General features: G+C 39.5%; 1 protein-coding gene across 1 annotated transcript in view; it reads left to right on the forward strand.

The window, feature by feature from the left end:
- Positions 1 to 6,046: 6,046 nt before the first annotated feature.
- Positions 6,047 to 17,616, forward strand: part of LOC136883168 (uncharacterized) — a 65,386-nt gene continuing 53,816 nt past the window's right edge. Inside the window, exons 1-2 of the mRNA XM_067155347.2 lie at positions 6,047 to 6,170; positions 15,631 to 15,858. Of these exons, the coding sequence (XP_067011448.2) occupies positions 6,047 to 6,170; positions 15,631 to 15,858 (352 nt within the window). The remainder of the gene's footprint in view (positions 6,171 to 15,630; positions 15,859 to 17,616) is intronic.

A 17,616-nucleotide genomic window follows, 5' to 3' on the forward strand; every position in this document is an offset into this window, starting at 1 on the left:
TCTCGATGCTATTAAAATATCATCAACATAAATTGTAGTTATGTCCTTTACTTCATCAGATAAGAGTCTTTCTAAGGCTCTTATCAGCACAGCTCCAGAGTTCCCGAAAGGCATTTTTTAAAACGTAGGTCCTATTCTCAAACAAGAAGCCTGTAAAAAGTCTACTTTCAGCGTCCGGTTTTATGTGATAATATGAGGAAGTTCCGTCAAGGCAACTGAAGAAATTCATGCCGTGGAATCTTCTGATGATATCCTTAAGTAGTGGAGGACGGTCGTATTCTAATGTCAGTCGATCGTTGAGGGCACGAGCGTTGAAGCAAATCCTGATATTGCCGTTAGGCTTACGTACAATGGCCAATGGATTGAAATATTTAGTTACGCAAGGCGAAATTATCCTATCGTTAGTCATTTTTCATCTCTATATTTTTCTGAAATGGGATATGGCTTTTCCTGGTAAGGGGATAAGTCAGTTACATTGAGATGATACTCATAACCAGCTATCTCTCCAAGCTTATCATCTAACACACATGAATATTCCTGTAAAACTTCATTCTTAGCCTCCTCTAGTTTCAATTTGATTTCCTGGACTTCAACTACACTGGCTATTGACATTACATAATCCGGACCTATTACGCAGTTCTCATCGAAGAGGGATTCTACACTGTCCTCAATCTGGTCACCGCTTCTACTGTCTGCGTATTCAAATTAGATCTCCAGGATTTAATGATCTTCTGAACTTCCTGTTACGTTGGCGTCGTTCTCTGATGGCGGCTGCATGTCTTAGCCGGGTCAGCGCGTTGTAGATTTTAACTTGTTGTGACACAATCACATCTGGTGGAGCTGGTAGAATTATATCCCAAGGTCTGAGAGGAATGTCGTTCGTGGATTCGTGCACAGTAGAATTGAAAATTCTTTGCATTACTGGCAATACCTCGATCCACTTCCAATGATGTTCACTACAGTAAATTCGGCAGAATTTAGCGAGTTCTCTCATTATTATTTCAGCTGGGTTAGCTACCGGGTGCCTGATAGAATTCATGATATGTCGGATGTTGAATTCTTCTAAAGCCTGTTGGAATTCCACGGAAGTGAACTGAGTTCCGTGACCGGTCAATAAGTATTCCGGGCTTTCCCATCTCGGGGATGGTGTTTCTTTTCAGCCTCCTTAAGATGTTACCGGCATTAGCCAAGGCCTATACCTTCCTGGTACAATACATACATAATTTCGGTCATTTTCGACATTATATTTCAACTCTTCTCAACCTCCATTTCGACTGGGGCTGAACCATGACTTAAGAGGCATCCGGAGTGTCACAGTTCTTTTCAGCGGCCCCGAAGACCATGGATTCGACACTGAGATCGGTCATTTTCGATTATTTTTATATTTCATCCCCTCTGCTTGTGGTGCTAGAGGTGTCTTACCTCCACGGTAATTTTTCCAGATAGTAAGTCTTATATGTACTTGTTGTTTTAAAGCTATACTGGTGCGTACACTCATATATCCATAATCTCGGTCATATTTGGACATTTTTTCTCATCCCCTATGCCGATATGGGCTGAACTTTGGCTTAAGCCCCTTGGGGTGGATTACACCCACAGTGTTTGTCCCCAGATCATAAGTCATAGTAGAGCCCGGATCTCCATGCAAATGTATGTTTTTAAATAAGCTGCTTACACTTCTCAAACTTTGCAAATATTCGTTTTATGACTTAACGACTCCAAATAGCCGTTCTTTTTCCGTGAATGTTTGCATGTTTTGGCCTTTTAACGAGAAAATTCATGCATAATGCATATTTTGAAGATGTTGGATTTATTATTGAATATTTGGACGTTTATATTGCATAATATGAATTTTCTTCTGACTTCGGCTATATATAATTTTAAAGTTGCATAATAGTGTATTTTATGAATGTTAGTTTGCAGAATTTGGGACCATCTTTCAACGTTATATGTCTATTATTAAGAGATGGAGGGATAACGTATTCCTAGCAACCTACCTGACAACCAAAATTGTACATACGGTATAGTAATGGGATATTCTATCATTTTACTGAATCGATTCATTTGATTCCGTTCAAGTTACTGAACTGATACAGTGATCCCACACACGACACGTTAGAGTCACAATTCGTATCACATCTGTGTTCACTGATAGGTAACAGCAAAAGCATTCAGTGCCCACTGCTCCCATTTGGTCTTCATTCTATGAACTGCTTTCCTGTACATGTCGCCCAACCTTCAGCTTTCTGCTGCAGCCACCTTTTCGCATTAAGTTTTGATGTTAGAAAGCCTTTGCCCCACGATGACACCTGCATTAAAGAAATATACAGAATTAGATGTAAAAATATCTGTCCGCGTACAAATTATCATTTAATTGAATTTTTTCTGGTTTTTAGGCCGAAGACACTTTTTCTGGATATGACGTTGCTTGCATTAAAGACGTGCAAGTGGAATTCAGCTAAAAGAATATGCACCAAGACTTAATTGAAATATAATAAAATGTTGACCTATTACCTGTTGCGATAGGAAAATTGCAAGCTACAGGTCTACCCCTTGTCGAACCGTTAGCAGTTATTGAAGACATTCAAATGTTTCTGCAATCATCGCACAGAAAAAAGCTATGGCAGCTAGAGATAAGCTGTAGAAAGTGATCTGTCAAATCATGATTTTCAATTAAGTGTTAAAAAAACCTACTGTGTGGTGAAAATGCAAAAGGCATAGTACAATTTGATCTCACTTAGTCCCAAATGTTTTCATTTAGGCATACACCTGTCACTTCTCGTGACGTAGAAAGATCACTTTCTGTCTTTAAGAATGTGACGAAAATCAAAGCAATTTGGAGAGCTTAATTGTTTTGTAATGTTCCAAAAGAAACTGAAAATGTAACCATGTTGAACTGAATTTTGATAGTGCATATTTTCCAGTTTATTGTGCATGTTTTGCCATATGATACGACATGAATGCGTTCATATTTTGAGATATGATAGTGCATGAAAATCCGGGCTCTAGTCATAAGTATACCAATTGTTGTCGAAATTGATCCAGTGGTTTAGGAGGAGGTGTGGAAAAGTGCGTCATAAAACATTCCCATCCTCCTATATACAGCATTTCTTACCGGACTGTCATGTCGCTGTCCCTGTCGCCTAGCGACAATCTGTCAATCATGGTCAATCCAATCTTGGTGCGGATATGCAATTAAATTAATGACGTAAAGTTACTCATCATAAAAACTACCTATCGGATTTCGTTCAAACCACTTCCTAACCTAAGAAAAAATTATGAAATTTTCGGCAAAATTCAGTTTTATATTTATAGATCAGAAGTTCATGGCCAAATTCCATACACTTTTGTTTGGATTACTTCCGTGCAGCTAATAAAAAAGTAACGTTCTCCTTTATACAGTGCGGTATATACAGCAATAATTCGTATGGGAATGATTTTTTGATGTAATTAAACGTAGTACGTCGGCCGGTGCATACGCTGATTAACCGTGTAAAGGATTAAAAAGTGATACCATATTGACGGTTTAGACGTGCGGCCAGGAATGACGTCATCGTTACCCTAGTAAGCAGTAAGTCAAATTCATGAGAGGCCACTCTCTTTCTTGGCTCATACCGGGTGAGTTGGCCGTGCGGTTAGAGGCGCGTGGCTGTGAGCTTGCATCCGGGAGATAGTGGGTTCGAATCCCACTGTCGGTAAACCTGAAAATGGTTTTCCTATTTTCACACCAGGCAAATGCTGGGGCTGTGCCTTAATTAAGGTTACGGTAGCTTCCTTCCAATTCCTAGCCCTTTCCTATCCCATCGTCACCATAAAACCTATCTGTGTCAGTTCGACGTAAAGCTAGTAGCAAAAAAATAATTCTGGCCGATGTGATGCACGTGTGGCAAGAGCAGCTGGTAAGCACTAAGTGCGGAAATTTGTGCGGTAAACAGTGGCTTAATTATAGTTGTTAGCCTGCACTTTAACTCTGATTTAGTACAGCTATGGCCTCCTCATCACATGAGCCACCACTGGGATGGTTGTCCTGTTGTACTTCCTCTTCAAACATTAATCACCACCTCAGAATGTTCAGCGTACTGGCCTTCCGTTCAGAGAGTCCCGGATACGATTCCCGCCTTAGTTGAGATTTTAATAGCGTTTGTTAATTCTTGTCGCTCGGGGACTACGTGTTATTGTTCGTTTTCATACACATTTAAAAATACAAACAACACATCACACGACAAACAACCACACTAAAACGCAAAAGTGAATATATCCCTCCACGTTGGGTTAGTGTTAGGAAGAGCGTCTTGCCGTAATCTTGGCTTTCAAACAATAAACTATCCATTAATCTTAGCAAGACCAACTACATGATTTTTCAAAAGCCCGTATGTGCAACTCCTGTTGATATTACATTAACATTCTTCGATCATCCTTTACCAAGAGTACAATTTATTAAATTTCTAGGTTTAAAAATAGATGAAATGCTTGACTGGAACGACAAGTTAAAACTATATGCAAAAAAATAACTCCAGCAATTGGTGTGCTTCACCGACTAAGATATAAATTCAACCTTAAGTTTTAAAAATCTATTTATCAGGCTCTCATTGAAAGTCACCTGACTTATATGATTCATGTTTGGGGATGTTGCAATAAGGAACTCTTTGAGAAAGTTGCCATTCTCCAAAAAAGAGCACTAAAAATACTTTTTAATTTACCACCCTTAACACTTACAGATTATTTGTTTAAGAAATTCAGACTTCTACCGCTCCACATTTTACGTGATAGAGCTTCAGCTATAATGGTATATAAAATTAAGCATAAACTGGTTCATACAAACACTATCTGTATTATAAATTCTGACATACACTCATATAACACTCGAGGAGCACCGAGAGTCAATACCGAATTTGTAAAAACTAGTAAGTATGGTTGTAACTCCTTATGGCACTACTCTGCGAAGGTGCACAATGCTCTTCCAAAACATATACAACAGGCAACAACAATTTCAAAATTTAAACAAAAAATAAATAATCAATGGACAAAAGTAAATGAGCAGTAAATCTCTCAACCAAGTAATGTACAGTGGTATTATATATTGTATTTATATTTGTGAGACTGTAACGTATTTAGAAATAAGCTATTATTGTATTGTCAATATTTTGTAACTCTGCCAATATTTAATCTTGTATTGCGCCATAAGAGCCTCGGCTCAGGTGCCCTTTCTTGAGCAAATAAATAAATAAATAAATAAATAAATAAATAAATAAATAAATAAATAAATAAATAAATAAATAAATAAATAAAATAAGTGCACACAGGCTGCTATTCCAGGAACTGGGAAAAGGCCCGAAAGAAGAGCAAAGCGTAGTTATTCCCCTCAGGGGCTCAAACGAATTCTGTTTTAATTTTCAAAATATAGCGAAAGGCACGGCTAGTACATTGACTGAGCAAATGTCATGGGATTGCGGAGCACTGATGCGCAGATGTGTTGTCTGCGCACCACACGCCCCCTGTGCCAGCGGTAGTTGTATAGGAGACCTTGTGATCAGTGGCTGTGCATGTGACAGATGTAACATGGAACGTCGTCGTGAGCTGACACCGTTCGAACGGGGTATAGTGGTCTGTGTCCGACGGATGGGAAGTGCGATTTCGGAAGTGGTGAGGGAATTCGGCTTCACACGATCAACCGTGTCCTGGATGTATCGTGAATGACTGAATGCGGGTGTCTCCGTCCACAACAGACGGACGACCGGCCGTCCAGCCACCCTCGATGTCCGTGACCGGCGACATCGGAGACGGATTGTCACTAGTGACAGACGGGCAACCGTGCAACAAATCACGGCTCAATTCAACACAGGCCGTGGTAAACACGTCTCCCAGTGGACAATCTGTAGGAACATGGGTTCTATGGGGTTGGGGAGCCGGCGCCGCATACGGGTGCCACTGTTAACCCAACGTCATCGGGCACAACGACGCGCATTTATCGCCAGTCACCAGGAATGGACACTGGAACAATGGCGTAACGTGATATGGTCGGACGAATCACGATTTCAACTGCACCATGCCGATGGATCCCGCCTGCCTCGAAGGTGTGGTCCAGGACGCTGGTGCCTCTGTTATGGACTGGGGTGCATTTTCCTGGTATGGAATTGGCCCCCTAGTTGTTCTGGTAGAGACTTTGAATGGTACGCGGTATGTTGAACTGCTCGGAGACCATCTCCACCCATTTTTGTCCTTCCAGCACCCAGACGGTTCTGCGGTGTTTCAAGATGATAACGCGCCGATACATCGCTCCCACGTCGCCCGGGAATGGTTCCAGGAACATGCAGCGGTGGTCAAATGACTGCCATGGCCACCCAGGAGGCCCGACATGAACCCTATCGAGCATATCTATCCTGGGAAGCAGGCTCCGTGCCATGGATCCTGCACCCACGAACAGACCAGCATTGGCGGCCGCTCTGCAAAGGATTTGGTATCAGCTGCGTCCAGAGGACTACCAGGCACTTGTCGACTGACTTCCACGGCGTCTCACTGCAGTTCGCAGGGCCACAAGAGGCCCCACACGCTATTAGGTGACTATCCCATGACATTTGCTAAGTCAGTGTATAACACTCGTTTGGAGGTTTATGAAGGAGGTATTCCATATTTTTTAAATCTTAATTATTATGGTTGTTCAATTATCTTAACAAATATTTCCAATGTGTGTAGGCGTATTTCTCTCAACTTTAGCGTTGCCTCGAGATAAGTAAAGGTCTCTGCTTGCGTGGTTTTTCAAGTACTCAATTGATAGAGTAGCAGCAGTTCAAATAGCACCGCTGGAAGTCAGGTTGTCCCTCCATTCCTCAGCACGATTCCAATTGCCATTACGAGAATAACTTGCACATGAAAGCACGTTACGAAGATAAAACATTGCATTTTGAGTAGAAAATTGATATTTCTAAGACGTTTAATAAAGAAAAGAAGTAAAGAAAGAGGATCAACCGGTTATTAACATCACACTCAGTGTCTTCCTATGACTTTTGGCCACTCAGTGTATTTCATCAATGTACTTTTCGTGTGGCAAATGTATCATCTGCCTAGCATATTCTTAGATTTTGGCGATGCCCTCTGCCACAAGACAGATTTTTTTATAACATCTGCTCTATACTGTACCGTTTTCTTGCCAAATGCCTTAATTGCACGAGTAAAAATGCAGCATTCTAGTTCTACACTTCAGTAGAAACCTGCAGTGTATCATACAGTTCATCTGCATACGATCTTGTGACTATTCTTGCACCTCAAGTACGTTATGATAAGGTTTATACTTTCGAGAGTATGTGATGCAGTTATCTTGGTTGTGGGATTTGAGTTCACTTTATACTGGTTCATGTAAACTTGGACTGAACGTGAGATAGAATTTGTCTTCTCCTCGCTCTAATTGTACGTCGTCTGAAACATTTGTACGCAGTACCTTAGTTAAAATTTGAAATGAACAAGAGGTAGCAATTGTACGTCGTCTGAAACATTTGTACGCAGTACCTTAGTTTAAATTTGAAATGAACAAGAGGTAGCAAAAATAAAGAAAGGAGTTAGACAAGTTTATCCTTTGTCTCCATGTTTTAATGCCTATATCCAGGATGTATTGAATAAGGTTCGAGAGGATTTGAATATAGGAAATAAGGCTACTGGGTGAGCCAATAAATATGATTAGATTAGTAGTTGGCATTGCCATAGTTGCAGACAGTGAACAACATCTAAAACAGAAATAGTAAAAATGGAGGAAATCATAGGTAACTTATATTTATGAATTTAATTGGGTTCCGTATTGAAGTAGGATTACAGTAAATTAAATTAAAATTCTTCCAAGGTCCACCTATTCAATACAATGACGTTTTATTGTGATTCACTCACATGTCCAATAGTCAAATGGTACTAGTTTCGGCATCTATGTGCCATCATCAGCCTTAAGTATAAATTAAACAATTATATATATTCCTAAAACATCTAAAACACATTTTAACACATTATAACATACATTACTGAAATGATACATGAGATGAGATAAAATCAATTGATTGCTGTATTATAAAATTCTTAAAATTCCGGCTGTTCGTTGTATAGTTCAGTCTGTGTACATCCGGAATAAGTGAATTTGTGCTGTTGTATCCTGTCTATGTGTGTGACAGTTATTCACTTGATATTAGGTGGTTCCGGGGAAGTTTACTTTGATCATGTAAGATCGTGATATAAATAAAGATGCAATTCTACTTCAATTTAAACCTTGAGCAGCGTGTTGAATGTGTTGTAACACAGACGGAGCCGGTAAGTTAAGTTAACAACAGACAATATATGAATACATTTCCGGTCCCTCTCCCCTCCCTCTACTCAACACAGCTAAAATAAGATTAAACCAGTTTTCTTGTGACGAGAAGGCCAGCGCCGTCCAAGCCATTCGGCGTGACAGTGTAAGTACATACCATTCTGTGTGTAAATAATATCCTCTCCGCAGCGAGAGAACGCTGTTCATAGTTATTTTGATTGTCAGACAGAGACGTAAAACCTTTGTGATAACCTCATAGTACAAATCGATAGAAGAAGCGGTATGTGTTACTACCCTCTCCCGTATAACATCTCGCATTTAACATGTAAGTATTTCAGGTAATCAAAATTAAATACTAAAAATGTAATTGCTGTAACTATGAATGAAGTGTGCAGAGAAAGAAAACTCTTGTGTGTTTCCACGTTGCGATAAAATGTACGTGTGTAAGGACTATCTCACAGCACTTGCTTGTCCTTCAATCAATGCCGTAATTTTGCGTGTGTTCGGTTTTACGATAGAGAGTGTTGGGTGTGTATAACATCAAAGAAGAACAGCGTTTGTATGCCCGGTTTCTGGAATGGTGAGATATCTTTCCGATAGCTATTGCTTTGTTACAGCTGTCGACTCGATAAATCTTCGCTGCGTTGCACAGCGAAACAGCAGCTAACTTATCGAACTGTCAACTATTGGCTCGTTGATCAAGTTTCATAAATACACACTAGATGCCACCCCTCATACTGCTTTGTTTCAAGGTCTGTCTAGGGAGGTCTGGTCACGCTACCACAATCCTTTGCGGTGGCTGCCATATTGGGTCTTAAATATCGTATAACGGGATTATTAATGATGTAATGATGTGAGTTATTACTTGTATTTTGAAGGAAAATGGGATACTGTGCCGCACCAAACTGTCAAAATAAGACAACTGACGGAATTAGAGTGTTTTGTTTCCCGAGAGGTAAGCAAAGGAGAGCTCAGTGGGTACAAAACTGTAGGCGTGACAAATGGCAGTCTACAGATAATTCCGTCTTGTGCGCGGTTAGTGAAGTTATACATTCGTATCATTCCTGAATAATAATATGTTTATATGAACGATGTTTTATATTTATAGGTCTTATTATGTACTTTCTTCTAGCATAATTTTGAAGAACCGCAATTTGAACTAAAGGGGGCAGATGAACGTAAACTACTCAGGTGGAATTCCATTCCAAAAATTTTCAACGTCCCTAATCCACCCAAGTCTTTGACATATAATAGGAAACCTCCCAAAGAAAGAGAATTGTTTTTCAAAACAAGCAAGAAAAGTAACAGGAAAATAGTAGTACTGATGTTTATGAAAATTTCCTTTTCATGTGTCCGGCTCCAGGGCTAAATGGTTAGCGTGCTGGCCTTTGGTCACAGGGGTCCCGGGTTCGGTTCCCGGCAAGGTCAAGAATTTTAACCGTAATTGGTTAATTTCGCTGGCCTATCACTTCAAACCAACCATTTGTGTCCAGCTTGCCATCATTACAACAACAATTGTTAATAGCAGTCTTATACGGTACTGTAGTTATTATTTACAGCTATATTTCATTCATCTTAAATGCTCTATGGAGTACATTATATGGCTGGACAAATACTTAAAAGATTACAACACTCGCACTAACCAACTACTGTAATTTAACGTACCGTAGCCTAACATAATATCCTAATGTAATCCCTAAAATAGCCTAACCTAGGTTAACTCAACTTAATAGTGACTGAATTTCTATTTCTTATGGAATCTTGTCTACCAATGGCTTTAATTTTCTTAACTATTATTATTATTATTATTATTATTATTATTATTGTTTGCATGCATGTTAGGACTCAGTTAAGAGCCCCATGGTCGCCAACCCACGCTCCCTAGTTAGGAGCTCCTGACGCCCCTTTCAGTCATATCTTATGACAGGCAGGGGATACCGTGGGTGTTATTCTATTGCCCCCGCCCACAGGGGGAAATCAATTTGAGTTGTGACTACGAGGCCCTTAGCTGAGTCTTTACATTGCTTTCACTTACTTGTGTTAGGCTCTCACCTATTCTAGTCCACCGACCTCCCCTGGTCAACACTTGTTCTTTTCCGACCGCGACGGCATTAGCGCATTCGAGGCCTAGGAAGTTTTTCATTTCCACGCACTTTGTGGCCTTCATCTTTATTTTGCCGATACCTCCATTTTTCGAAGTGTTGGACCCCTTCCATTTGTTTTCTTCTGATTAGTGTTTATAGAGGATGGTTGCCCAGTTGTACTTCCTCTTAAAACAATAATCACCACCACCACTTTGTACTATATAGCTGCATGGGTTATCAATAAACTAGTTAAGAGTAGCTAAGAACATCACTCTTGTTGCATATGTGCAGAGTATTTTTGCCTTAGAACCCAAAGAAATACTACAAGAATGGATAACAACAGTTACCATACATAATTTAATGCACTCAACTCAAGAGGCATTCAGTGCTTGTCAACATACTGGAGTAACCTTTTAGAAACGCAGTATCGGTAATTACTTTCTTAATAAAGAAAACGCTGAAGGTAATTTATTACAACTGTCTTTTAGTACTTTAAGTACAGTAGGCCTACTTCAAGTTCAGTATTTCATGTACCGGCAATCAGATTTCTATGTTTATGTCAATAAGATTACGCATTTGACAGATGATATTAATAAGAAACACAGTAAGAGAAAGTTGTAAGGAAGTAAAAGAGTAGGACATGAGCTTTTCTGTTGATACTTGTTTCTCAAAAAAAAAAAAACAGGCTCTGTTAATTATCTGCCTATTCAAATAGCTGTGAATGTATTCATATCATTTGAGTGTTGTACAGTTATAGTTATATATACATGAACAATAGATGTCCAATTAAATTATTTATGAAAAATAGTTGGTATTTTGTTTTTATTTCAATGTACGGCACAGAAATCCTCTAAATTCGAATACACTTGCCTTTGGTTACTCTCGCTTAAAGACCCAATATGGCGGATCCATAAGAAGCATTCGTGACTTGACCTCCCTAGACAGACCTTGCTTTGTTTTGGTGCATTAGGTGTCTTCCCTAGATTGCCAGGCGCATGCGCACAAGTAATGCATCGCATTTGAGCTTTCTGTGCAGCTCCTGTTATCCCCTCTTTGCCACGCAGCAAGAAATGAGTATTATACTAGCTCTTGCAGACGTGGGTGTCAGTTTCGTGGTATTTAAGGGCTGTCAGGAGAATTTGACATTGTTTGAGGATTTCTAATGAAATATGCACACGAGTGGCACATGTCACGCACAATCCAGTTTGCACTGAGCCTTATAGGTATACCGTATTTCTTCCCTGCTATTACAAAATATGAACATTGTTTGATCACAGTATAACGATATATATCGGGTAATTAACATAATTGTGCGCGTAGAGGCACGCGGCTGTGAGCTTGCATCCGGGAGATAGTAGGTTCGAATCTCACTGTCGGCAGCCCTGAAGATAGTTTTCCGTGGTTTCCTATTTTCACTCCAGGCAAATGCTGGGGCTGTACCTTAATTAAGGTCACGGCCGCTTCCTTCCAACTCGTAGGCCTTTCCTATCCCATCGTCGCCATAGGACCTATCTGTGTCGGTGCGACGTAAAGCCCCTAGCAAAAAAATTAACATAGTTATATAACTTGTTAGTTCCATGTAATGTAATATCGTTAATTAAAAACAACTCCACGATAAAAGTATATGCTCACTGCCAATGCAAGTAGTCCTGCAGTAGGCCTACTACGATAATTGTGTAATTATCTGTTATTCTCAGTTAGTGGTACCAGTGCTTTTATGGGCACGAATGCAGTCACCGATACAAATATGATAAGACTCAGTAGTACCGAATCTTAAAGGGTATCCTAATTAATAATTGATCAACAGGGGACAATGGAAAATTATTAGTCACAGGACGCAAATTGTCGCCTGTAACCTCTACCAAACCTATGGCAGTATATTTGTTTAGCCTCAATCTGTCCTTGAATTCGTTTTCACTACTGTATACTTCATTAGAATATTAGGCCGTCGATGATATAATCGTGGTCGTTCTAGAATGTTGACCATTTCTACAATTTCTTTGTCGGAAGAAGATGAGAAAGCCATAGAAAATTTTATCAAACACAAGCTTAGCTGCCGATACTGAAGTACTGCGCACGCGCCCACCAAGTTAACAAATAGATATCTCCTGCTCAGGGCCCTCTAAGTTAGCAAGCGATTTGTCGAACCGATAGCTGTATCTTACGTTCGTGCAACGCCAAAACACAAGTTAACCATTCGATACCGCTATATGTTCGATATCTCACGTTCCAGAAACCGGGCATTTTATATAGTCTGTTATCTTACACATCAGAGAGTTTCAGTGCTCGATTCCATGCATGTAATTTTTTACGTTAACTGTGTTATGAATCATGTGTAGACAACATACGAAATAAGGAGTGAGGTATTTTTATTCTTGCATTAATCCAGTGAGAACTGGGTTGGATTGCATGTATTAGATATTTTTTTATTTTGACGGTGAACTGAGAGAACAGGGTTCGAAGCAATGATTTTCAGGGTTTGAAATCCAAGTAATGCATATATTAGGGATTTTTATTCTAATGCTGAACAGATAGAGATCTGAATTCAAAACCATGGTTTTTTATTCTGTTTACGGTAACTAATGTGTTTGCATCATAAAGTTGATGTTATATTCGCGAAATAAGGAGAGTGAGAGGGGTAGTTTATTCCATGCAATCATCATCTGCCTGCGTGTTAATTTCTTTTGCTTTTTTAAAAAATCAACAATACACCGCGCCCTACTTCTATCATATATTAATAATCAAGGTAATTTGTTCTCTGTTCAGAACACGATGGAGAATGTATGGTGACTATTCAAATTCTTACTGTGGGATAATAACAGACTATATATGTTTTAAAGACACACAAAATTTGATGCTCTTAGGCGAGGGCACAGCATGTCTGGTCCTCAGTTACAGGATTGATTAACAACATGCTTTATGTTGTTCAGGAGTGGAGGTCACGCGTCGGATACAGACATAAAGCCTTAGTGACGGTGTAGGTAATCTACCTCCAAAAAAGAGTAGAGGGGGAGGGCATCTGTCCGTAAAACTGAAAGAAGGAGGAGGAGGAGGGATTATTATGACCTCCGTAACGTTACGTCTCGGATACGCTCCAAGATGATGTCGGGGGGAAGGGGTATGTCGAGAAGAGCAACTAGCCTTAAAACTATAATCCTGTGAGGTTAGGCCCCTCTCTAGGATGGTGTTGGAAAGGGGTATGTCGGGAAGTGAATCTAACCATAAAACTATGGTCAAATCCACGTCAAAACAAGTGCATGCAGGTAGGACGTGACAAGATGACAGCTGTCTGATTAGCCACGTTCACTTCTTAAAATTCCGTGCCCCCCCCCCCACGAGCCCAAAATGTAATATTAGGACCTGTTAAGATGGTAGCAGTGAGGTTATCCGCGCCCACGCGCTTAAAAAAGTGTGGTTAGTGTCTGTGAAGAGCACATGGCTTTATATACAACCAATAGCACGTGGGCCGTCACGTGGACATGACGTCATGGGAAATGCTGACGAGGTGGTTTAGAACCCCTCTTGCTCTACTACTGATAGGGCATATTTGAGACACGAAAGCCTGTTGAAAACGGTATTGGTGTGAATGGTTGGAGGCAAAAGATGTCCAGAAGACCACGCCTACAATATCCACAGCAAATCATGTCTGATGTAGGATACAGAATCTAAGAAGGGGAAAGCTATGAATAGAGCCGACTGGAGAAATGCCTCAGACCAATCTATGTATTTAAGACTTAAGAAGAAGATATAGGCAATGACAAGATTATGCAGTGTTGTTCCTGAGCTTGTCACACCGAGATGTTAGATATCACTCATACTCGTTGGATATTCATGTCACTACCGTTCGTTGGTGTTCGCACTCCACTCAATGCTTTTGAGATAGAGCTGTCCGGGCAGGTTGGTTGACGGAGCAATAAGTAAAACAAAAAATGAGGTTGTGTTGTGTTGCTATGACAACAATTATCAGTTGTGACTAGTGGCAAGTTTTTTTTTTTTTTGTATTGTCATTTGTATACTGATTCTTTGGTAGCGAGGCTTAGAATGTTTGTTTTTTTTTTTTTTTTTTTTTTTTTTTTTTTTTGTGCCAGATAGTTTCAGGTGCAGAATGTGTTAATAATGATTTCGCATGTCATTAGGCTTGAACTAACACAATAATATGGCCCAAACATTCCCTTTTATGCCCCATTTTTCTAGATATGCCACAGAATATATCAGTGTTCGCATGTTCGCATTTACTTAAAAAATAGGTAGCTTAGTTATTTTGTTCTAAACTGTTTTAACAGTAGTAGAGTACTATGCTAGTATTATGATTCCCACCCAAAAATGAAAACTCATTCTTTACTTCCTTTCTTTTAAAACGGAACATTTGTTATGAATGAACATCATAAAATTACGACATCGATTCAATGTTTGACAGTCTGTGATAAGGCCACTGTTATTACCTGATTCATTTCTCCCTTTCTTTTGCTGTACAAGGATAGATGCATAATTCCAGGTTAGGCAATACTGCACCGAATTGCTGGCACCTGTTGTGGGTTTGTTGTCGGGATGAGTGAAGTGCGAATTATAGTGGCCTCGACATACTAATGTATAATATGTGGGTCGCCCATTCGGCGGTATAATCGCCCCCCCGGTGATTCATTCTGACAGTGAGCGATGTACAAGTTTCTTGTAAGTAAATTAATGAGTACGCGACTAACAAGATACAAGTGGAAAGATAATTATGTTGACATTTATTTACAATGCGAGCACTTCACGGAATTTAACATACCGGCATGACGAATATAAGTACCAAGTTTGAGGACTCGGACGTTATAGCATGGTAATTTGTGACCCCGCCACTGCAAGCACTGCAAGCGATTCTGTCCAACACGTGCTCCAGTAGTTCTCTTTCGCTATTCGCTCATTCTCTTTGAGTAGTTCCGACAAGTTCCGGAGACGTTACTGTGTGAGATATTTCAGTCAATAAGTTGAATTTTCTTTGCTTTAAGTTCCTAAACTCAGTTCATTGTGTGTTGTGTGTTGTGTACTCAAAGCATGCATCTTATGTGGCTTGATTAAATTAATAGTTCAACATGCCTTACTGTTTTGTGCCTGGCTGTAAGTCAGGCTATGGTAGAGTAGTTAATGGTATACGATTCTTTTCACCACCAAAGGATAGAAATAAATTTGATATATGGGCCAGAGCTATTTCACGAAAGGATACAGAGTTAACGCGTAATAGTAGAATTTGTCAAGTTCATTTCTCTGATGATTTGATAGTAAAATCAGATAATTTTATAGTGAATGGTGAGAAAGTGTCTCTCTCTCGTGCGAGATGGAAATTACATCCCGGAGCAGTGCCTCACATTTTCCCTAATTTACCAAAATACCTTTCAAGTGAGATTAAGTCCCGTAAATCTCCCAACAGGAGAAAGAACCTAGACACCACCAGGAAAAGAAGAAAGAACATTGAAGTCGGGAGTGCAGCAGCGAATGGAGAATTGAAAGGTCAGTCTAATGTTTATCATGTCGCCTGAAGATCTGCCCTATGAAACGTCACTCCCATAATTCAAGACAGCCAGGTATTGTTATTCTTATTTATTTCATATGCTTATTCTCTTACATTGCCTCATTCTCTTAGGTCTTTTCATCGCTTAAGTTTGTCATAACTTCTGGCTGTCTTGAATTATGGGAACGATGGTTCATTGGCGTAACCTTCAACCAATGGCAGAGTCCATTCACCACACATAAAGAGGGATATAGAAAAAAAAGGAATATTCATACCAACACTGAACGTACCTTAATGGAAGTCAGCAACTGCCAGAAAGAGACTTGTTGACTACCATATCAAGCAACGAAAAGAATAATTAAATATCACGTAACTTGTTGATTACCATAGCAATGAAAAGAATAAGTTAACATCACGCGCAATCAGTCCCCTCCCATTGAGGCATATGCTGACTGTTGGTCTAGTTCCTAAGTAGAGTGGTTGGTAGCATTGTGCTTCGCTCCATCACGTCGTCTGCAAGTTATCTGCGAGAAATAAACATACGACAGTCATACCACGCGTAGATATTGCCGATGCAAGCGGTAACCATGGTACAATTGTTGCATGACATGTACTGAACTTTTAATATCAAAATTAGGGTTAATCTAGTGTACTTTCTGATGCCGAAAAGACAATAATATCGCTCTAAAGGTGCCTAAAAGTGGTAATTGAAATTTAATTCGAGCTAGATCCAGTTTCAACTCAGCAAAATCGAGAATTAATTTTCTGGAGAAGCAGCTTAGCCCTTCAGTACTCGGGTTCTAGAACGTTGCGTAAGGACTCGGGTGGTGTGCCACACATCCCATGATGTAAATTAGTATTATCTTCATACAAAAATATGTTACTTTAAGGTTTTAACATTGTATAATGTTAATTCCACATATGGTTGTGTAATAAAGTTACAAAAATGCGATAGTGGCAGCGTGTATGTCGTGATTATCAAAGCTGTATTCCTTGAACTAGTTGTAGATGGTATATTGAGCTAAAGATACCCGTATATGTCACTGTTAAATCGCATCAGGCGGTAAGATTGAAATTACACAACTTGCATATTAAAATTGATACAAATAATGAAACTAAATCATGATTTCATTTTGTCCGAATTCTTCTTCTGCTCAGGTCGCGGGTTCGATTCCCGGTGGGATTGGAGATTTTAAGCGTTCTAATTAATTCTTCTGGTTCAGGGACTAGATGTTTATGTTTGTTTCAGCACATTCTCTTCATATTCAGACAACACATTATACTTCCAACAATCACAGAAATATGCAATAGTGATTACTGGACCTCTGATTTTAGGTGCTAAAATGTTATTTATGTGCCTAAAATAAGCTCTTAAATAGGTTCTAAAATACCGTATGTTTAGGCAGATTTAATTTTACCTGTTTTAATAGGCATCAGTTAAAATACCATGCTTATTTTGCTAAATTGATAATGACTCATTTAGGGGAAACATAAAACAGGTTTCACTCACCTTTTTGCTGCAAACGTCACAGAATATAATTTTATCATCTGAAGTGAAAAGGGGAATATCATGTAACTTTTTAACTAGAGGCGACTTGGAACCTGACACTTTCGGCATAATTCACACACTAAACAAATGGGAATACCGAAATGTTCTCACAGAATGAAATAAGAGTTTTTATTCCTGCAGGTCAGTGGGTACTGCCTCCAATCTCGTGACAGCCTATGAAAGCGTTAGCTGTGGAAGGTTTTTAAGG

Source organism: Anabrus simplex, chromosome 11 (genome assembly GCF_040414725.1).
Source record: "Anabrus simplex isolate iqAnaSimp1 chromosome 11, ASM4041472v1, whole genome shotgun sequence".
NCBI classification, from domain to species: Eukaryota; Metazoa; Arthropoda; class Insecta; order Orthoptera; family Tettigoniidae; genus Anabrus; species Anabrus simplex.